This window comes from Danio aesculapii, chromosome 15 (assembly GCF_903798145.1).
Source record: "Danio aesculapii chromosome 15, fDanAes4.1, whole genome shotgun sequence".
In the NCBI taxonomy this organism is placed as follows: domain Eukaryota; kingdom Metazoa; phylum Chordata; class Actinopteri; order Cypriniformes; family Danionidae; genus Danio; species Danio aesculapii.
The window spans coordinates 27,672,340-27,695,859 of record NC_079449.1 but is presented as its reverse complement, the minus strand read 5'-3'; the positions used below and the strand labels follow the sequence as shown (position 1 = coordinate 27,695,859).

Genomic DNA, 23,520 nt, shown 5'->3' with positions numbered 1-23,520 from the left:
TTTTGTGTGGCAAAACATGCTGAAAAAAAGACCATAAATAGACCCTAAAATGCATCAAATCAAGATAAAGCTGAGGTTTATTCTGAATAAGACATTTAGATTTAGGGTGATGTAGTTACACGTTCCATGCCCTTACTATAGTAATTGCAGTGAATTATGCATAATTACATCTAACCCCAACCATATAGTAAGTACATGTAGTTAATTAAAATTACTCATTGGAATAGTTACACTGTAACTACGTCACCTTAAAATAAAGTGTTTTTTTGTTGAAAAAATACAGTTCAACCTATATTCTGTAAAAATACTTTTTACAGTTTACAAAATACTGTTTCTTACACCTTTTTGAAAAAGAGAAAATTAATATTCAGTGTTATTTTAAAAGAACGGTTTAGTGAGTACATCATTTTAACTGGATAACATGGAACTAACAATGGCTTTTCATTTCTTTTATTTATTTACAGGGTGTTCGCGAGGTCGTAAAGTATTAAAATGTCTTAAATTTCATAAACCAAATTTTAGGCCTTAAAAAGTCTTAAAGTCACTTAATAATTTTGTTGTAGGTCTTAAATCATGGTAAACAGGTCTTCATTTGTCCTATGTCCAAGTAAAGCTACCCAATCACCAATAATCCATCTCAAAACTATGTATACAGAGTTGAAGTCAGAATTATTAAAACCCCTTTGATTTTTTTTTCTTTTTTAAATATTTCCCAAATGATGTTTAACAGAGCAAGGAAATTTTTATAGTATGTCTGATATATATTCTTCTGGAGAAAGTGCAGTTTTATTTCATTTCTTGTTTTATTTCAGCTAGGATAAAATCAGTTATTAATTTTTTAAAACCCAATTTTAGGTCAAAATTATTAGCCCCTTTAAGCTGTATATTTTTTCAATTGTCTACATAAAAAAAACATCATTATGCAATAACTTGCCTAATTACCCTTTCCTTCCCAGTTAACCTAATTAACCTAGTTAAGCCTTTAAATATCACTTTAAGCTGCATAGAAGTGTTTTGAAAAATATCTAATAAAATATTATTTACTGTCATCAATCTTCTCTCTGTTAAACAGAAATTGGGGAAAAATAAACAGGGGGTCTAATAATTCAGGGGGGCTAATAATTCTGACTTCAGCTGTATATTTGTTTTTATTGCAAAGAGATACAAATCACAACAGCTGTTAGAGATGTTTACAGCAAATTCTCCTAATTAAACTCCCTAAGCAGGAAAAGAAAACTAAAGCAACACTTCCCTTTACATGAGATTTCATTAATCCAAAAACTATGTACTGAAGTAACTGGGCCATTAAAATTAAAATGTTTAGCCCTGTGTACTGTAAGTCTAAAATTTCATTCATACTGGTCTTAAAAGAATCTTTGGCCCCGTTTACACTAAAGCGCTTTTGTTTTAAAACGCATACGTTATGCTACGGTTACACCATCCGTCCACACTACGCCGGAGTTTTCGAGCGCCGAAAACGAAGAGTTTTGGAAACGCTGAAGAGTCCATTTTTATTCTAAAACATTGCTGACTTTGCTGCGTCTCAGTGTGGATGGAGGAAAACAGAGACATCTGAAAACGGGGGTGTGGCTGCAGACGTTCGCCTGTCTGATTGGGGCTTTTTCCTTAATATTAAGTAGCCTACACACAGTTCAGTTGTGCATCCTTTCCTTGTAAGTTCAGACTTCCCAAGTTTGATATGAAAAACAAACTGCCGAGGACACATCGGGTAAATCTTCAAAGGGAAACGAATACTTTATAACCTCATTCACATCACCCTAGCTACGTTGTTTCATCTTAACAATAAAATGAAAACATGATAAAAGGAACTGCTATTTTCATTTTGATATTAGCAACTTAACAGAAACCAAATATGTTGAGGCGTTGTGTAGCTGCATATTTATATGACCATCATATTCATGCATATTTTTAACAAAACGGAGCCTATAACAGAACCGCCTCCTTTCATTTTCATTGAAAATACGAAACATACCTTGTGTCTTTCACTGAATATCAGTTTTAATAATCAATAATGGCCATTATAAAAGTATAATTTACAACAAGTTTATACAATATAGCAAATAAAGGCAAGCAATCAGTCAAACGTGCAGAATCTGTGTACACCTTTACATTAATAATATAATAACCTAACTTATCTTTGCAGCCAGCCAAAACACCTGAGAGCAAGTAATCGATTCAAAAGACCAAAGTCAGGAAATATGTCGTTAGATAGAGACAACAAGATGAATTAAATATCACGTTTAACAAATATAGTGAGATTAGATCCAGCGGTAGATCCTTGATGAACAGTCCGACATGCACAGCTGCACGCTGCAGTGCATGCCCGAGTGTGGTCATGTGATGTACGTTTTCAGTGGTCTAATGTAGATGCAGAATTGTTCAGAAATGCTGGGTTTAAAACTAAAACGTATTAGTGTAAACAAAGAAACCAAATATTTGACCAAAAGAAACATGCAGAAACCCTGTATTTAACAAAACATAATCATTTAGAACACAATTCATTCGTGTTATCGTACATGATCACAGGTAATATTGGTTATATTGTACTTAAAATGCATATATAAACTTGTATATAAACCTTGAATAATTGTAGGATAATTAGATAATTCAACCATAATATATTTTTAAGATATTTAATAATTTAAAATAATTGAAACTTATTAATATATCTAACCAAAATCCAGTATGAAGGCCTGGAAAACGTGACCAAAAAGCATGATAAAAAAGTGAGTAAGAAAATGAATATTTATAATGTCCCATTTTCATATCCTTAAGCGCTCTGATTCACATGGTAAGCACTATATTTGATCAGCTGCTGGAGATGTTTGTGTGTGTGTTTTAGCGTATAAAGAGGCGTCAGCTGAGGCCGCACTATGAAATCCTTCCAGCTCTGATTGCTCTCTCACACGCTGGGATTTGTTGGTGTATGTGAGATTGTGTGTGTTTATGTGCTTTGCTTTTCTGCTCCTCAGATGACCTTCCGATGGGTGCAGTGGGTCGCAGGCCATCCAGTGAATTTCTCTTGTGTGGAGGGTGAGTATGACCACGCTGCTTGACTCAAGTTGCTTTACAGTGATTTAAAACCTCAAGCCTTCACACATGCATGTTTACTCACGTCGAGCTGTGCAAATGTTAGACCAGGGGTTTTAGTGGGTTGACATTGAGTAGGCCAAAGATACATACACAGTTCACTCACAGTCAAGGCCAAGATTATTACTGACTAGATTATTAGGGGGAACATATTATAAGATGTTAGACTCATTTCATAAGCTGGAAAATTGAATCAGGGTGCTTTTACACCTAGACATTTGTTTCGAAACCTGTCTCGTTTGTCCAGTTAGCACGGTTTATTTGGCATAAGTGAAGCCAAATCAATCGGTCCAAGATCACCTGAATAAGGTGGTCTCGGCTCGATTGAAACAAACTCTGGACCGGATTGATTGTATTAAGAAAGGAAAACGATCCAACGAACTAACAGACCAGGCAATATCACAGTGTCACAGTGTTATGGTTGTGTAATAGCCATATATATGGCTATATGAAGAGAGAATCAGGAGTTATGCGAGATGCCATCATACTTACCAGTAAATGTGCGTTTCACGTCGAATACGAAATTGAAAGCATGCTGAAATTTAACAGAGTGCTGTTTATTCGTTAGGAAAATGGACCAAAATTACCATCTGATAACTTTCCCATATTTTAAACTTTAATATTTTGTATTCGATTTGTTCATTTGTGCACTGACACCTCGAAAGAAAGTTCAACATCTGCTTCATGATCTGACTGCATCTCGGTTCATCTGTTATTTCTCTCTATAACTTAAGCCTCTAATGCAGAATTCTAGCCAGTTTTTTTTAATAGACTGATTATTTCAATAGAGAGATTTTTACAAAACTTGACGACTGAAATGAGGCTTTGTATATGTAAAAAGTCTTACCTATCTGATTTATATTTGGTGACTATTGCGGGTGTCAAAATTAAAGTGCACCTTTTCGCTTATAATGTCTTATTGCTTATCAACATATATTAAAATAATGATGTGACAGCTGAGAGGGGAATCCGTGGGACTCTGATCAATGGTACTATATTGTTTACTATAACATGTGACTTGTTTTAGCTATTTTGGTGTTTAGAAACCTTGCCGTGTGAAAGCGAACCATAAATAAACATTATAACAATTTTAATCCCTGTTTCGGAACAAAACAGTCGATCTACAGGTGTGAAAGCACCCTCAGACAGTCTGTGATAGGGCTGCTTGATATCATTGTGATATGTTTTTCTTCAATGTGTAATGCGCTATGAATTCATCAGATGGCTTGACTAGCTCTATTTGGAGATGATGAATTGAATTAATTTGAACTAATTTACAATTTATTGTGCCTGGTTGATTTAAACCTTTCTTGAAATGTTCTCATAGTCACAGGCCTTAAAGACAGATGCAAATTATAAACTTCCGCTCCATTATTTTTAAGTTGCAGTGTCAGTGATTCCACAAATCTCGTGTGTTCTGAGCTGTGGCTATAAAATATAACAGCTATAATTCCAACTCAACATTACACATCAAGCAATGTGACTGTTACAGACACTTACACTGCAATATCGATGCTGAAATGATATATTGTGCAGCCCTAGTCTGTGCATTTTCATCTCGAAATACCCCACAGATACCATATTGTCAAATTTTCAGCTATTTGGGTGAGAGAATAAACCCACCATTTTTGTGTCACTTTAAATGCAAATGAGCTGCTGATTTCCAGAAGAGGGCGGACACTTTACATGCTATTCTGACACTCCAGAAACAACAAAACAAGCGAATCTCACATAGGCAAAATCTTGGAAATGACCAGTAGCAAATAAAAGTTTTACTATGTGTTCACATGACCGCCGATGAGAGCCTCATTAGTTCTGGCGTTGGCACTCTGACGATCCATTATGCTTACGTGTTTTCTAAGTTAATAAACCGTTTCTGTGGTGAGACTTTTGTGTTCATGTTGAAGTGCCAGTCTAATTTCAACATGCTCTTTATAGAAGATGTTTAATAGCCTTGGTCTTCACGTTAACAATAATTTGTTCGCATCCTACATACAAACTGAGAGACCCGCATAACAGAAATAAACCTCTGTGCTTTGTTTTGCTTGGGAAATAATGTGCCCGAAACCAGTTTACTGGACTGCATTCTCTGGAACCCTCTTAAGCAGTGGACAAGTGCATTCCAATAGGTTGCCGATGAACCTCGTCATAGTTCATTACCATAAAGTTGACCTGATTTCAACCCTTCTTGACACCCACACCATCCACAATGCGACATGCTGACGGCTCTCAATGAAAATGAATGACTTCCAGCTACTTTGATAGCGATGTGAACGCACAGTTGCATCTTTAAACCACAGTCAGACAGTAATTGAGATGAAAGGTTAGTGGATACATTTATGTAGTTGTTGTTGATTAAAGTTGATTCAGCTCATTGACTAGCATGTTACCGATACGTTCAGATTTGCTGGCTTTTGCAGCATTACACTATTAGGACAGTTTATCTTTGCTGAAAAGGTAAAAAGTCCATCACTTGACTATACAGTGCACAAAAATCTGCATGTGTTAGTGTCAATTTCAATTTGAAAAGTTTAATGGGAAAGTACAGATTAAGGTTGATAATATGTAATAAAATGCCTTGCTATGTCACTATGGGAGTGAAATCTGAGTGACTTTTTTCACATGCTTGCAGAGAAAGGCTTACAAAAAGTTTCTGGGCTGTCCTTTTCCCTGTTTCCATTGGTTGGAAGATACACCAGGGTACATACGCAGTCTGAAAAGTATAGAAAAAGTCAATCAAAGGAAAGAAAAATATTGTGATGTGTCCAGATTGTTGTTCATGTTTTCTAAAAGATAAAATCCAAAGTTTGCTTGTGTAAATGTTGTACAATAAGTATTTTTGTTCATGCTGCTTGTAGCAGCAGGCTGACAGAAGATTACTCTGAAGTCTAGCTTTCAGATGAAATATCATTTAGCTGAGAGTTTATCAAACGTTATCAAATGATCGTCTGGTGTACTGCGTTTAATTCATGACGTGCTGCGAGTGCTATTTCTCTCCAGTTCATCACATGTGTGTATTTACTGTTATCTTTGATTTGATAAAGTGTATTAGTGTAAAAGAAAATAATTGAAGTTTAAATTGAGTTTTTGGGACTTGAAATGAACATTCACAGACCAAACAAAAAAAGCAAAAGATCAAAAAAGAGTTTGTGTTTTCTATGGCAGTGCAGGTCAGATCTACTCTGAATGCAATTTACTTGTTAACAGTCGAATTTTAAAAACCTTTATCAGAAGTTAATTATGTTCAAAAACAATCTGTGAACTTTGGTCTGGAAAAGTATGGATTTTTAAATTGGAAATTTTGTAGGAAAACTTAAACATGGAAAAAAGGTCCAATTTTAACTCAATGATGACCCTGTTTTTCCAGTGTCACGCCTGCATCCTGTAAATATGGAATAACGCATTAGCACACTGATCTGTTTGCTCTGCTGATGTCACTGGAGATATTTTTGGTGGCTTCCACTCCTGTTAATCATAGATGTGAAGGCCAGGCTGGATTGATGTGCGTGTGACTCTGGGTGTGAGTGTGCGGTGGCTGATTTGAGGTCAATCTCACCGCTGCCGAATGAGTCCTGTGGGTGCTAGCGAACACTACTGTCCTAAGAATAGACCGTCTTGTGTCATCTCTTCCAATCCTCATGTGATCGCAAAGTGTTTACTTGTGATCCGTCCTCTATTTTTGTTCAGAGGTGCTGCATTAAACATCCATCGACTGTTTTGTGACTAGACCGTCTGTCATAGTGTAGTTATGCAACGGATCTGACATGAGTTTTGCCAGAGTGATGGTTGAAACATTTGTCTGCTGTGTACTTTTGTCTGGTACTCGTGTAAAACAGAAGCTGCTTTGTTGTGAGGGTCGATGCATCTATTTTGATTCACTTCCTTCTGCTCTGTGGCTTTTCAGTTTCCCTTTGGTGTGCAAACAGGACTTGTACTCCACCTTCACTGTCTCCTCTCTGTCTGTTGATTATTGTTTTTCCTCTTTCTGTCTGTTGTTTTCCCCACACATGCATACTTATCTGCCAAAAGTCTGGAAACACACTAAGTTTTTGTTTCAAGACTTGTATAGGAAAAGAAACATTAAAATATTTCTGATGCACCCATAACATCATTTCTTCTTTGATATTATACCCAAGAAATGGCTGATATTTTTATTGTTGTTTTGTTTGTCTTGCAATACATCCTAAAACCAGATATTTTTAGAAGGTTTGTTTTGAATTAGATTTTGTTTTTATAGACTATTCCTTTGAGGAAATATGATTCAAGATCATTTAAGATTGACTTTTTGTCTTTTTATCATAAGCAGAACTGTGTACAGCATTTTACCCAAGTTGTTGTTTAATTGAAATTCTAAATCTAGCTTATTTTAAGTGCTAAAAACTAGTGGTGGGCAAAGCGAGGCTTCGTGAAACACTGAAACAGTTGAAGCAAATGTGTCGAAGCTTCGAAACGTTTCGAAACCCCACTCTACGATGACGCCTAGTGGTCATTTTTCATGTATTGCACTGGAACAGTTTCAGCGAAGAACAGTTGAGCAAATTGAGGTATTAAACCCCACTTTGTAAGTTCAAATCCTCAAGTAATATAGTGGAGTGGTTAGGGTTCCTGACTTCCATGCGGGGATTGTTTGGTTCGAATCCAGGCTGATACAGTTAATTTGAAATGCTTTAACATCAGTTAGTGATGCTTTGTTTGTGTATCGTTTTGTTTCAACATTGGTCTGACATCCGAATAAACACTTTGTGAATAAATATGGCTTGTTTTGGTCATAAAACAGGGCTGTTGCTAGATCAGATACAGTTGTGGACAGAAGTTAACAAGAATTATTTATATTATTCATTAAATTTCCCATTTATTGTATTTTATTAACGTCTACCTCAACCCTAAACCCAACCATCACAGAACTGTAAAATATTAATTATTGTTTTAGTTACAAAAATGATGCTAAATTTATGGCGTATCTGCAGCTGTATCCTATCTAGACTACACCATAAACAGTAACATGATTAAAATACATAAAATCATGATTTTGGAGTAGTTGTACAAGTCGGGATTCGAACCCAAAAGTCAGATGAAGACTGTCACAACATAAACATGCACAGTCCACTAGGCCATACGTGACAAAAGCTTATTTTTGACCCTGTCAGTCAAATGCAGATTCTCCAAGGCTCAAAACGCTTCTGAACTGATCGATGGTTTGAATCGCTTTAGTCACGTGACCAGGTGTTTCGAAACACTTTAGTCACGTGACCTGGGTGTTTCGGATCATGCTTCGGCACAGTGTTTCGAAACACTTGCGCTTCGGGATCTCGACACTGTGTCGAAACGTCAGTTTCACGTCAGCCATCCCTACTAAAAACAAAGGGGAAAATCTAATTTTGTTCAAAAACACGTAATCTAACTTGCTGGATGTTCTGTAAAAAACTGGGTTGTAAAATATGTATTTTATTATTAAGTGTAACGCTGAAAGAATGGTTTAGTAAATTTATAATATTTGAAAAATAATTTTGACTTTTTCTTTTATTGGTTTTCCACAATTTAAAACTGTTTTGCTCTTCTGTTTTCCTCTCCTGTACAAGACTTGTACTCCAGCTTCACTGTCTCCTCTCTGGCTACTTTGTTTTTTCCTCTTTGTCTTTATACACACTAATTGGCCAAACATTTGGACACACATTGAATTTATGTTTTAAGATTTGCAGGAAGAAATAAAAAACAATCATATAAATAATGATTCAGTAGTTCTTTAATATGATAACTAAGAAGTAGCAGATATTTGGTCTAAGTGAAAAAAATTATCATAAATGAAATTATTAAACACTGACTTTAAAATGCTACAAATGTATGTAGTAACCACACATTATGTACAACATATGATATGAAAAACGGACATTCATTCATACAATCTGCTAAGGATTGAAATGAGCAGTATTATTACATTTTTCCTATTTTTAAAGATTTGTTTTGCTTTTTATTTTTTGAGTTTTAGATATTTACTAATATATCGAGCAAATTTTGTGAAATAACTTTTAAATTTACTGTAGTAAGTGTTCAGTGTTGCACAGTCCTTCAGAAATCATGAGCTGATATGGTGCTTAAAACAAACAATTATTAATGTACTGAAAATAACAGTTATGCTTTGTGTAGATTATTTGATGACAAGAATAAAATCAGCCTTTATTTAAATGAATAACTTCTTGTAACGTGAATAATGATTTTACTGTTGATTTGCTAAATCAAATCATCGATGTTTCTGTATTGGCTGATGCACATTCACATTCTCATCCGTTGTGTCCTGTTTGTTTTGTGCCATTCTGAACTGCCTGTGGGTCAAACAAAGAAAGTGTGTTTGTGTGCAGTCGGTTAAGGGCTCACGTGTGGACTACTCTCCTCCCTCCCTCATTACATAATCCAGCAGTTTGAAGCTCAGACCTAAATGTGCAGCTTCATTTTTCCCCTTTTTAGCTCCCCTTCCTTCTTATCAGACATTTGCATAGTTTACTTGCACCCTCCCATACATGACCCAGCCATGACATCGCTAAAAAAAAACATTGTGTTCCTGGTAGAATAAGAACGAGCTGTTTTGTTTTCTTTGTCTGCGACCGGTGGAAGTAGGAGGACTCAGCACGTGCCACTGTCCGAAAGCACCGCCCACGACTCCTCCCTCCTCCTTTCTGATTGGTCAGGGGGTTGTGTTTACCCTGAAGCTCCGCCCCATGTGTTTTAGCCATGCCTATTCAGCAGAAACACAGAAGCTTCACGTTCTTTACTTTTAAAGATCACATGTTGAATGATTCTTTAAGCTTGAGCTTTTTTATTTTAAGGTTTAGCCTCAGAAATGGGGTTGGAAAAGCAGCCTGACTGGATTGCCACCTTGTTTTCTGGGTTTCTCAGGTCACCGCAGCCGTCCACTGGACAGACCCCAATGGTGTCACCACGGAGCGAGACCACGCCGATTCCTGTGCCCACACAGGTGCGAAACTACCAGCGGATCAAGCAGAACCTCTCCAGCAGTCCAACCACAACTCTTTATGGCTCTCCCAGGTAAGACACCCAATGGGAACATGTAACTTTGCTAAACTGTCTGCTGAATGTGCAAGTTTTCATGTTGCTAAGATCTGAGACATGATTTGTCTGACTCATTAATTAAAAATAGCAATAGAAAGAGTATAATATTATAAGTAAAAATAGAATTATAAATGATAATATTTAAATCATAAATAGTATTATTATATTATTTTGCTTCTGAAGTTAATGTATCACAAATGTTTAGACTATTAGAAAACCTGCTGTGTGTCTTTGTGAACGAGTGTGTTTGGGTGTTCAGGCTGAGGTTTGGCAGAGTCTGGAGATAATGACGTTTGCTCCATCTCCTATTAGTCATGCCAGACTTTAACAGCTGCTCGGCCTACTTCACTTTGACCTGCCCTGTGTCTTCAAAAGTGATTAAGCTCATCATGGCGGCGGTGCTGTCCTTGTGCCCAGGGCCAGGCTGGTTCCCATTATCTGAGCCTGTTAGTCAGCTCGGGCTCCATACTGGTTAAACCCCCCCTGGCACTGCTTTAGACCTGATTTATGAATAATAATTGTCTGCCAGGTGTCGATCTGTATATGTGGGCTGATTTTAGGGATGTCATTTAGCTTGTTTATGGATTGCATGGGAATCTTAAGTATCTCTTTTGGCTAACCTTTCAAAATATGGGGGTTGGTTTTTCAAATATTTTCATGATTTTTTTTAGACAGTATTGATGAAGATTACAAAATACTGCGACACTGTGTTTGCCATATATTATTTGTTCATATTAATAGATAATGTGATGAATCACACTTCTTTTTGGACACCTACTGTATATAAAATTAAGGAGAACTGTCCTCACACGTGCATACAAATCTCCTTTAGATCAGTTAGCCAAAAATCATTGTGCAATGGTTGCTTAAGAACAGTTTACGCTTTAGTTTTGTGCTTTGAAATGCAATTGTAAGGTTGTCCAATTACCATTATAATATAGTTCTTTGCCTGTTTTTATGGTCACAGGTCAGGCACAGTGCGGCGATCCAACACAAGCCCCATGGGCTTCCCTAAAATGGTGTCTGGGTCCCCAAGCCCTGCAGATACTGTCCAAACAGTGGGGCGACGTCTCTCTACTGGCAGCTCTCGGCCCTACTCCCCCTCTCCACTGGGTAAGAGTTCCCGCTATGATTCCTGCCATAAGTGTACTTGGAAAAATATATATTTTAAAAGCTGACGTGTCTCAACATGCCCGTTTTATGAGCATCTGTCTCTGTGTCCCCCAGTGGGCACGATTCCTGAGCAGCTCGGCCACTGTTGCTGTGGTCACCCTCAGAGCCATGAACCGCGCAGTCGCAGCTCTTCAGGCGGTGAGTTTATTACCCACAGCACTACTGTTTCCTCTTCAGACTGGTACCACCAACAAACCCAGTGGCTTCCTCCCGGTGGCTGTGTTATTTGGTCTCCATTTGCTTGTTATGACTGACACCTTAACAAGCGACCTGGAACAATGCAGGTTGCCGTAACATTAAATAGTGAGAAACACGTGAACTCGATGGTTGTGACTAAATGGCAGACAAACTCAGTGACCTGCTTTAATACTTTTGAGTTCACTGAAGTTTTATGGTGCATAATTATATACTGCAGTGCCACCTAGTGGTAAAATCAAATCATGTGCCGTCTTCTGTGCCATAGCAACAGTCTGCCGAATTCAACATGATATGATATGATGATATGAACATTTGGGCTGAACGATACTGAAAAAAATGAACACTTTTATTGATAAAAGTTAAGAGAATTATAAAAATCTACATATTTTGAATCTTTTTTCAATTGTAATGTTTTTCTAAATAATTTCTACAATAGTTTTCTAGAGTTTCTCTTTTTCTGGGTTTGACTCTGACTATGATTATGACTTAATTTAAAACAAACAAACAAACAAAATTAAAATATGACTGCATTTTGGTTTATTATTACACAAACAACTTGCATAAATTAATATTCAAAATTCAGTCAGCAAATCGTGAACAGGGCCAAGTCACCATCCTTGTTTGTCAAACTCAAAAGAACATCACAATAGCTGCTCATTGCAACTTTAGGGGATTTACAGTTAAACCAGACTATTTATGTGTGTTGTAGGTTCCCCTGTGCCATCGTCACAGTTACTGGGCGCTCGTCTTCAGAGTGCGCCAACACTCACTGACATCTACCAGAGCAAGCAGAAGCTCCACAAGCAGCTGTCTGACCCAGTGCACCCCACCTCCTTCGCCTATCCCAGCAACCACTCTCCTCAGCTCGGCCGGCCTGCAAACCTCGGCACCTCCCCAACCAAACATCTCGGTTCCTCTCCTCGCACCTCTGATTGGCTGACAAAATCACCGCTCCCCACCATCATTGGCTCTCCAACTAAGGTCAGTTTTATGAGAGTAACTAACAGTTTTAGCTAAATGCAGTACAATGAGTTGGTATTGTTCCTCTGGAAGTTCATCCACAGCTAATTAGAATGAACAAATTAGTTTCAGCAGACCAAGAATAACCCTAAAAGTCAAGATGAGTCTTTGTGCAGCAATATTATGGACATTAATAGTGTTTTTTTTACTGATTTAGGTAACAGCTCCATTCAAAATCCCTAAAACTCAAGCCTCTTGCAACCTCATGGCCCTGGCCGACAGCCCCATGCCGAACAAGACTCTGATGGATGGACGTGATCTTTGTGCTCATCACTGTACAGCGTATCCCAGCAGCAGACAGCCCGCACCAGAGGCCAGCAAGACTTCCTTTGGCAGGTGTGCAAACCTTTTGTCACGTTTAATAATATTTTTTAAAGTTTTAAAATATAGTAAGTAATATATTCTTTCTTGTCTGAATTTGATCTGAAGATCTATCATTTGTGTGTATCCTCATTTTCATGTTAAGGGCAACTGTTTTCAGCATTTCACCATGATTTCTGAAGGATCATGTGAAACTGAAGACTGGAGTATTGATGATAAAAATGTACTTTGCCACAAAGAAATAAATTCTATTTTAAAATTTATTTTAAGAAAACAGTTAAAGTGTGAAAATGCTTTAAAGTTTTTATCATTTACATATTTTTCTCAGATTTGCATGTCTATCTGTCAGTGTCAAGATATACAGTAAATGTGTTATTGAACCACTTTTATAAATTGTAAATGAATTAAATAACAAGCCGAACCTGTTTACTCTTTAGGTCTGTAAGCGCTGGCAGACTGTCCGAGCCTCCGGTACGGATCACTCTAGGAGGACAGCCATACCAGGGAAGCACAGACAGCCTCAACACAGAGAGACCCATGGACACAGGTAGACCAATTTTTCATAGCAATATCATTTTATTTCATTGACATCATGTAAGTTCCTTCTACAAGCCTCTGCATGAAGTGTCTGCTGGTGTTTGTGTGTGTTTTATGACCCCTGTGTGTGTTTATCACTCTTTAGCCCCGGCCGGGATGTGTGCTTTGGCAGCAGGCGGAGGGAGTCCTCGCACCGTCGTGTTCACGGTGGGTTCACCCCCCAGCAGCAGCACCCCTCCAACCTGCAGCCATCTGGCCTCTCGCCCGCGTGCAACCTCAGGTGAGGCCTTCAGATCATACAGCACTGATAATATCTATTTTGATGATGCTGATTATAAAAGAATATTAATGAAGTAATGTATACTTTATGCATGTGTGTTAGGGTTTCCACTCGAAGCCAAATGTCAAATTTTCAAAGATTTTCACTAAAAACTTTACATTTATAGGACCTATGCACCATATTTTTCACATAAGAGCAGCACATCCATTATTTTTTTCAGAAAAACAAAACAACCTGTGCTGCTTGATATTGTAAACTGTTTTTTTTATCAAATTTTAATAAAATAGCATGGAAAAAATTAGGGTTGGGAATCGAAAATAGATTCGGATTCTGGAATCGAATACTTTGATTAGGAGTTGGATACTTGCTATAATATTTAAATGTTGATTCCTCTTATCGTTTCCTCTATGTGAGCATTTTTTTTTTTTTTACTTGACAATCTGCCAGGAACTTCTGCGCTGGCAAGCACCTTGAATTAGCTATAATGTAAACATTAGACGGACCGCAACATGTGCTTAAAAGGTTACATATGGTGAAAACGACGGCAAAGTTAAGTGTAATCATTGCAATAAACTAATATGTTTCAAGCAGAGCGTCACACCCAACATGACAAAGCATCTGCGGTTGGCTCACAAACATCGAATTAAAAGAATGCACCGCGATTCATTGTGCATCCCGGGTGCAACCAATAAGTGTTGTGCATTTTAGTTTACCGCTAAGCAGTTCGGCGCTAGATTTGGTTCATACCTTGAGGTGAAACTAAACAGCGCACTCCCTCATTCATAAACAGCAGGACGAGCTGCTGAAGCATGCAGGAGAGACAGATTTGTCATTCATAATCTTAGCTTTTGTATTGGAGTTGAAAAAGTTTATAAAGTATATATATGATATGATATGTTTAATCTCTTCCTATTGCAAAACTCTCCATCATTTTGCAGTTTTTAAAATCTGCTTTTATTCAAACTGAAAGCTATGCAGCAAATTGCAGTAAATTGGTGTTTTTCCCATAAGATACAGCTTTGTAAATGTTTTATTTCATGTGTATGTATTAATTACATTAATGTGCTTTTAATAAATTGATTATATGCAAAGCAGCATTCACAGACGCGTATTTTACCTAGAAAAAGTGGCATGATGGAGTTGCATGATTTTTTTTTCTTTGCGTGATACCCAACTCTAAAAAAAAAAAACAGTAAGTAAAATGTGAAACAATGAAATAAAAAAAACAATATAGAAAAGTTTTTTTTTGGATAAATGTAAAGTAAAATGACAAACAAAAACCCATGATATTGCATGACTTGGACGAAAAAAATAAAAATAAATAAAAATTACCTACATATATATATATATATATATATATATATATATATATATATATATATATATATATATATATATATATATATAAATTCCCTTTTAAAATTCCACAATAGTTCAGAAATTCCATAACCTGTGGGAACCCTGGTATATGGATATGTGTTTGTTTATGTTTCTTTCCATATTAACAAAAAAGTAGAAAATATATTATGACAATTAATCCCTAATCAACCTCAATTCTGAAAATTGAAGTCAGGATTATGAGAAAGCATCTAAAAACTTTTGTGAGAAACAAGTCAGAATATTGAGGAGTCTGACATATGTTCTTTCTATTCTATATTATACTGTATTTTTACAATTCTGGCCTTTTTCTCTTGATTGTAAATAAAATGTCAGAATTGTGAAGGCACAAGTCGCAATTTATTGTGAAGTTGCAATTTATTTGTATCCCTTTGTAGAAACTGCTTGAATGAACAGCTAATTCAAGACACCTTCACCTTACAAATAGCTGTTGAATACAAAATTGCAATGAAATGCACATCGTATTTTCTGAGAATATGCTAAAGCTAAACAGACATTTGGCAAAGCAAGCCTTGGCCTTGAGTAAATAAGATGTTGTAACAGATGTAATAAGTAAGAAGCGTGTGTGTGATTTGACTGTACCTGTGTGTGTTTACAGTGGGCTCCAACAGCTCTGCCGGTTCACTCTGCTCCACCAGTGGTAAGGTGTACATGGGCTCTCCTCCAGGCATGACCATCGGCAGCTCTCCACCCGGAGCAGAAGCAGGTCCCAGCAGTCTCCGTTATGTCCCGTACGGCACCTCTCCACCCAGCTTGGAGGGCTTCATTACCTTTGAAGCTCCAGAACTGCCAGAAGAGACGCTGATGGAGGTGAGAGAGCTGACTGCTGCTGCAGGAGACACCATGACTTTCATTTCAAAAATAACTCGCATATCAGTTTGGTGAATAAATGTAAAGAAAATGCTAAAAGAAATGCTATCAGAGTTGTGTTAAATGTTACAGCTGAATCACAGCATCTGAAATATAACTTGTGGAAAATAGAAACAAAATTTGTGCCTTGATAATTATTACATTTAACGGCATATGAACAAATAATATTTTTCAATAATTATTTAATATCTGCCAAAACTACTTAAAAAAAATCTCAATTTCAGTCAACTAAAGCCGTGACACATATACACAGACGACGTGTCAATTGGCAGCATTGTTATTATTAATTAAAGTTAAAACTATTAAAAAGCTGAGTATTTAGTTTTAACTTGTATACTTTAAATTTAATTTTAAACTTTATCTAAAGGTAACATTTCTTTCATTTTTTTTACTAACAAAAATATTTTAGGTTGGCTCTTCTACATTTTTTAAATGAACTGGGTGAAATAAAACAAAAATAAAAATGTTAGAAAACTAAAAATAAAATAAAAATAAATTTAAATAATAAAAATATAAGGCTGAAATTAAATAAGCGAAATTAAAAACAAAAATCCAATCCAATTCCAAAATGAAGTATCATATCTAAATTGTTATACTAAACAAGAAGCACCTTGCAAAATTACTACAATTATAATTTAAAATGCATAGTAATAATATCAACATTAATAAATCAAAGGATAAATAAGGCATAAAAGACATTTAAATATGATTTAGCTCATAATCAATGTCATTTATTTTTAAATATCACTAAACATTTTAGAAGGTTAATAAAAGACTAGATTTTAAATGAGAAAGAAAATTACGGTATGTAAATAAATTTATGCTTGTACAGTTGAAATCAGATTTATTAGCCCCCCTTTGAATTTTTTTTCTTTTTCAAAAATTTCCCAAATGATGTTTAACAGAGCAAGGAAATTTTCACAGTATGTCTGATAATGTTTTTTTCTTCTGGAAAAAGTCTTATTTGTTTTATTTCGGCTAAAACAAAAGCAGTTTTTAATTTTTTTAAAAACCATTTTAAGGTCAAAATTATTAGCCCCTTTAAGTTATTTTTTTCGATCGTCTACAGAACAAACCATCCTTATACAATAATTTGCCTAATTACCCTAACCTGCCTAGTTAACCTAATTAACCTAGTTAAGCCTTCAAATGTCACTTTAGGCTGTATAGAAGTGTCTTGAAAAATATCTAGTCAAATATTATTTACTGTCATCATGGCAAAGATCAAATAAATCAGTTATTAGAAATGAGTTATTAAAACTATTATGTATAGAAATGTGTTGAAAAAAATGTTCTCTACGTTAAACAGAAATTGGGGGAAAAATAAACAGGGGGGGCTAATAATTCTGACTTCAACTGTATGTAAATAGTATGTATGCAAATATAACATTAAATAATGCTATCCGCTTGCTAAGTGTGACGTCACGTGAAGTGGCTTCCGGGTCCAAATGCTCTATCAAACTGTAAGGGGAGACTCATCAAATGATAATAATAAATATCCAATAGCCAGAAAGTGATTAATTTTTTATAAATTGTTAAAATATTGATGTCTGTGATGCAGCATGTCCAGAAACTGTCATGTATGATTTTATATCAAATTCACTTTAATGTGTGATAGGACTAAAAAGTAGTCATAAAGGAATATTTTCTCAATTTAAATGAGTAGCAGCTTAGACCCGGAGATAGTATTTTATATGTCACGGCTTAACAAGCGGATAATAGCATAATATTCTGACATGATATGATCGTGTAGGACTACAAAAACACTGGTGAACTGTTAAAATAAAGTAAATAGCACATGTAGCACATGACTTCATCCTGTAGCACAAACACAATAGTCTGCACTAGATAAAGCCATTCTTGTGAAACACTAACAAACAAGTGTGTGTTCGTCAGCGTGAGCACACAGACACACTGATGTACCTGCGGATGATGCTGTCCTTCACGGATTGTGTGCTGGAGATCGCCGCTCTGCGGGCCGGAGGGCCTGATCTGGGTGCGTCGGCTGCTTCCCTCTATCCTCCTCAGGACAGTGTGGTGGTGGATCAGATCAGTCAGCTCAGCAGAGAGTGGGGGTAAGAAAAGTAGTATACACACACTCACTTACACAACTTAAACAATGAGGCTGAATCCTGTGTGTGTAACGCTTCAGTGCTCCTGATGTGCCCCACAGGCAGGTGGAGCAGCTGGTGTTGTATATGAAAGCAGCTCAGCTTCTGGCCTCCTCACTGCACCTCGCCAAAGCCCAGATCAAATCTGCCAAACTCAACCCGTCCACTGCCGTCAAACAGGGTGAGCAGATATACATCTGACCTGCAAGACAAGAAAAGTGCAAATCTGTCCTGTTTATTTCCTTTTTTGAGGGAAAAGTAATGACAAACATTCATTTTTACCACATTACTGCTTGGAAAACTCTTAATACATTAGAGATAAATAAATTAAATAAAAAATAGTTTTAAAAATATTACAAATAACTGGAAGTAATGAAAATAAATGGTGTTAAAGTGGAATCCCTTAAAAACCATTTAGTCTTTTCAGCTTAGTCGCTTTATTAATCCGGGGTCGCCACAGCAGAATGAACCGCCAACTTATCCAGCACAAGTTTTATGCAGCGGATGCCCTTCCAGCCGCAACCCATCTCTGGAAAACACCCATACACACTCACTCGCACTCATACACTACAAACAATTTAGCCTTCCCAATTCACCTGTACCGCATGTCTTTGTACTGTGGGGGAAACCGGAGCACCCGGCGGAAACCCACTGCAACTCCACACAGAAATGCCAACTGACCCAGACGAAGCTCAAACCAGCAACCTTCTTGCTGTGAGGCAGCAGCACTAGCTACTGCGCCACTGCGTCACCCATGTAATTATTTAAAGTATTTATAATTGCTACTGACGACTTGAGCTCTCGAAGACTGGGGTCTAAAAAAGACGTAATATTCCATAATATGTAGTGGTGTGTGTGTGTGATATTTATCGTCTGATAATATTGTTTGTTTGTTTTTTTGCTTTTTTTTTTTAAGATAAGCTAATATTATAAAATATGTGTATTTTTTAAAGAAATCCTATTTGAATTCAAGCTATGAAAGCAAAAATGATCTCTTAATGGCTTTAAGTTTTCTATATAATAACATGCATGTTTTCTCTGTGAATGTCAGTGGTGAAGAGTCTGAACGAGCGCTACAAGAGCTGTATTTCCCTGTGCCGTCGCCTCACAGACAAACTCAACCACTTCTTCTCTGACAAGCAGCGCTTTGTGGACGAGATCAACAGTGTGACAGCAGAGAAGCTCATTTATAACCACGCTGTGGAGATGGTGAGTAAAGACCACCAGGACATATTTACTCTGAGCTCGTGTGATTGTCTGAGTGGGTTAACATCAGTGTGTATGCGTGTGTGTTTCAGGTACAGTCGGCCGCTCTGGACGAGATGTTTCAGCAGACTGAGGACATTGCATATCGCTACAATAAAGCCTCCATGCTGCTGGAAGGCCTGACCAAGATCCTCCAGGACCCAGCCGATATTGAGAACGTCATCAAATGTGAGTGAATTTAGTGAAAGTAAAGTTAATCATTTACATTTCATTATATATTCACTTTCAAAAAACTCACTTTAGGCACTTAGGACTCTTATTAAGTCAAATGAAATCAAATGTTAAATTAAAAGATTAAATTAAAGGTAGGCCTGGGATGATATTATATCGAATTGTGATCAAATTTATGACCAAATTGAAATGGTCTATAAAAACAAAGACTATAGAATACTCAAGACATTTCACTCGATCTTTTTGAATGGGGAAAAGTGTAACTGTCAATATGGTGAATAAAGCCCCGCCTACTAGTACAGGAGCCAATCATCAATCGCTATATGGTGAAAAAAGCCCGCCTCGCATACTGCCCGAAAGGCATTTAAAAAATGCCCGCTGAGTGAAATGACTTACCTTAAAGGGACTTTGATAAAAAACTATAAATTGACAGCGTGCAACGTCATTGGCATGGCTACACTGCACTCAGTCCGTGTAACTACTTAAAATTGGTTTATTTCTCTGGATTTGAAACATTCTTTGAAATATTTGCGATACTGTAAGTACACTAGTCAGCAATAGTGACAAACAGTGATACAGATATCGTTGGATGTTTTAATGAAAAAGTCTTGATCTCTTAAAGTAAAGTGCTAGTTTGGGGTTTTTGCAAAAGTTTGCTATCATTTTAAAGAAAACCCTTTCAAATTTCATTAAACACTGTTGAAAGTGATTCAAATAATTGCATATGTTGTCTTTGCTATAATAAACTCCTCCAAAAAAGAGGCGCTTTTTTTAGTAAACTCAAATTTGAAAGTGTACCTTTTAGGTTGTGTGTAGTCTAGGTTGCTGTAATTAATTTGGTTGGTTCTATTCCAACTGATGAGAGAGCGGAACCACTTATGGGGGTATTGGGCCAGTACGGACCTTTAAAATTTAAAGAATGCGAAAGTGAATGATGTCACCGACTCCATACCAGGTACGCAAGAGTTTAAGAGATATTGTGCCTTTAAAGCTATATATAAATATTCAACAAAACTATACAAAAAAGACAAAAACAATGAAATATCTACACAAAGTAAGAGATAATTGAAGAACATAATAAGAAATTAATATTAAGTTATATTGGAAAAATAATAAATGATAGCTGTGTATAAATAATATTTAACAAAATGAACTAAAAAATAACTATAAGATGTACAGGATACATAGACCATTTCAATGTGGTCTTGAACATTTCCTGCTTGTTATTAAACTATTTCATATCTGTAACAAGAGGCAATTCAATCATAACTTAATGTCAAAGCAGATATCATAACATTATTTATTGATATTTGGATGCTCGGAAGCACTAGAAATTAAAAATGTACAACAGGAAATATGTTGGGACCATTGTCCAATTGTTTTTGTTTACGTCCTTCAATATGCTCTATAGGAATATTCAGCACAACCTAACAAACATGACTAAAAACGTGTAATATAAACATATGAAAACGATCTATTTTATATATACAGCTAATTCAAAATATTAATAAATATTAAATAGAACATAATCAACACTTCTGGAATGATTATAACGTCTGCAGAATAAATAATTTGATAATAAATAATTTGAGATTAATTCTGTTTTTGTTTTCCACAGACAAGGCCAGTGTGGACCGGAGGATCTCAACTTTGTGTTACTGCACCGTCACCCTGTACGAATAAAGAGCGCAAACTGTAAAAAAACATGCCCTCACTCCAGGGACCATCATCTTCTCCAACCACAGAGAAGAATAAACCAATCCCTCGTTTTCTTTTCGTAGCAGTCGAAGCACTTTCAGTTCCTTTTGATTCCTTCCATCACAAGCAACAGACCAAGTATTACATTTAGTTTTTTGCTGATGACATTGAGAAGGACGTGCACAAGTTCACTACCAAAGATGACAACCATTTGGATCCATCTTCTCTTTTTACAACTTTTAAAAACACAAGCCGAAGGTGATTTTTGAACTGGGAATCTTTAGAGGCCCAACAACGAACAACAATGCAAATCAATTCATCCTGTTGTTTTATACTGCACTCTACTTGCTCTGATTATTTATTGGTTTTAAACATGTATATACGCTCGTGTTATTGATGAAAGTGTTGATAGACGTCATGACGTGGATTTGAATGTCGGACTGTAATTACCGGTACCACACAAATACGCAGTCACGCGGTTAGGAGGAATCTGTAGTATTTACAAAATCAGCTTTGAAGCAAATGCACTTTATTGAGGCAGATGTGGAAAAGAGACGCTCGTTCCAGCGTTTGCTCCGCTTTCTCCATATCGAAAATAAATCCTCAGAGTATATCCAGAAGGCCGTGAGCACACTGGCGTCACATAAAAGCCTCGTGGTGAAATCATCTATAATGGTCAAAAATACTTGAGTAGTTACTTACAGTTTGATTCATTCGTACTGAAACATTGTTTTTTTCTTATGTTGATATTAATACTGTAGCTTTTTTTAACCGCAGCTGTAAATACTGTACAGTCTGCATGTGTGTTTTTTTATTTTGGAGTGAATGCGAGCGAGCTCTGCGTGTGATTGAAGAAGGCGGACGCTGCACCGTCCCTCAAATTAAAGAGCACAAGATATCCTTCTTTTTTTGTAGATGGCGACAACGTCCACACAAACTTCTTACAGAAATTTCTCACTTTGCATGGCAGCTCTCGACAAACACCCGTGTTTGAGGATATACACTGACTTTATGAGGTAAACAGGATCAAGCGCGGCCCACTGCCAGGCTCTGCTTTCCTCCCTTCATCCACGTGCAGTGTTTGCGCAACCGCACTTCCTAGGTGAGGTCCAGTTTGAGGATCCCCGAGAACCGAAAGCATGACATTTGAGAAGTGTACATGATCTGAACACCTCGCTCCCTCTTTCCTTCACTCTGCCTCTGTTTTTTAATCTTTATAACGTGAGCCTACAACGCCTTTACTGTACAGAAGGAGAAGGCTGAGGTTCATTCTGACACCCAAATCATGCATATCTGTAGTTGTAGGACTGAGGAGAACTGTGTACAGATCACCCGTTAGACAAAACTAGTACCTGTGGAGCATTAGAATGTATCTGCCCTAGGTTTAGCACCTTTCCTACAATAAACAAACCCTTTTTTCCAGCCTATCACAAGCTGACACGATCATGGCCGACGCAGCCTGACGGTCCATGCTCCCTTGATTTCAAATGTGGATGTTTTAAATGTTTTAAACCATGTGTGTGTTTTACCAAGGGCATCTGTGTTGTCTGAAACTGTAGAAATACAGCTTTTGTTTATTAAACAGATTGATTTTATCCTGTTATCCGAGTCTGGGATTATGTGATTTGTTATAAAGACTGTGTTGAAAGTTTGTGACGCAACTAAACATGCACATAATAATAACAGAGCAAAGTGCTTTTTTAATAAGTAGAAAATACACAGGGGCGTCACGGTGGCGCAGTGGGCAGGATGATCACCTCACAGCAAAAAAAAAAAGTCGCTGGTTCGAGCCTCGGCTGGGTCAGTTGTCATTTCTTTGTTGAGTTCGCATGTTCTCCTCGTGTTTGTGTAGTTTCTTCCGGGTGCTCCAGTTTCACCTACAAGTCTATAGGTGAATTGGGTAAGCTAAATCGTAATGACCGTAGTGTATGAGTGTAAATGAGTATGTATGGATGTTTTCCAGCGATAGGTTGCAGCTGGAAGGGCATCCGCTGCGTAAAACATATGGTGGATAAGCCGGCGGTTCATTCCGCTGTGGCGACCCCAGATTAATAAAGGGATTAAGCAGAAAAGAAAATGAAGGATTGAAAATACACAAACTGGTTACACATTTGATTTTGCTGGGGCAAAAGAGGGGTGAATTATTTTCAAACAAAGGCTTACTTTGTTTACTTGAGAGCAGGGCATTATCCTGGATGGAAAATATGGATGGGAGGGTGAAAATGTTCAAGCTTAGCTAACTTTACCAACTCACTGGAGATTACAGGAATAGTTCACCCAATAATGACAATTTACTCACTA

General features: G+C 36.9%; 1 protein-coding gene across 1 annotated transcript in view; it reads left to right on the top strand.

The window, feature by feature from the left end:
- The window catches only part of ulk2 (unc-51 like autophagy activating kinase 2), a 52,432-nt gene extending 29,610 nt beyond the window's left edge, over positions 1 to 22,822 (top strand). The window contains exons 14-27 of the mRNA XM_056473190.1: positions 2,994 to 3,054; positions 10,003 to 10,152; positions 11,144 to 11,289; positions 11,404 to 11,487; positions 12,257 to 12,528; positions 12,725 to 12,903; positions 13,326 to 13,435; positions 13,571 to 13,705; positions 15,702 to 15,913; positions 17,870 to 18,048; positions 18,147 to 18,265; positions 19,136 to 19,293; positions 19,383 to 19,518; positions 21,140 to 22,822. Of these exons, the coding sequence (XP_056329165.1) occupies positions 2,994 to 3,054; positions 10,003 to 10,152; positions 11,144 to 11,289; positions 11,404 to 11,487; positions 12,257 to 12,528; positions 12,725 to 12,903; positions 13,326 to 13,435; positions 13,571 to 13,705; positions 15,702 to 15,913; positions 17,870 to 18,048; positions 18,147 to 18,265; positions 19,136 to 19,293; positions 19,383 to 19,518; positions 21,140 to 21,204 (2,006 nt within the window). The 3' untranslated portion in view covers positions 21,205 to 22,822. The remainder of the gene's footprint in view (positions 1 to 2,993; positions 3,055 to 10,002; positions 10,153 to 11,143; positions 11,290 to 11,403; positions 11,488 to 12,256; positions 12,529 to 12,724; positions 12,904 to 13,325; positions 13,436 to 13,570; positions 13,706 to 15,701; positions 15,914 to 17,869; positions 18,049 to 18,146; positions 18,266 to 19,135; positions 19,294 to 19,382; positions 19,519 to 21,139) is intronic.
- The last annotated feature ends 698 nt before the right edge of the window (positions 22,823 to 23,520 follow it).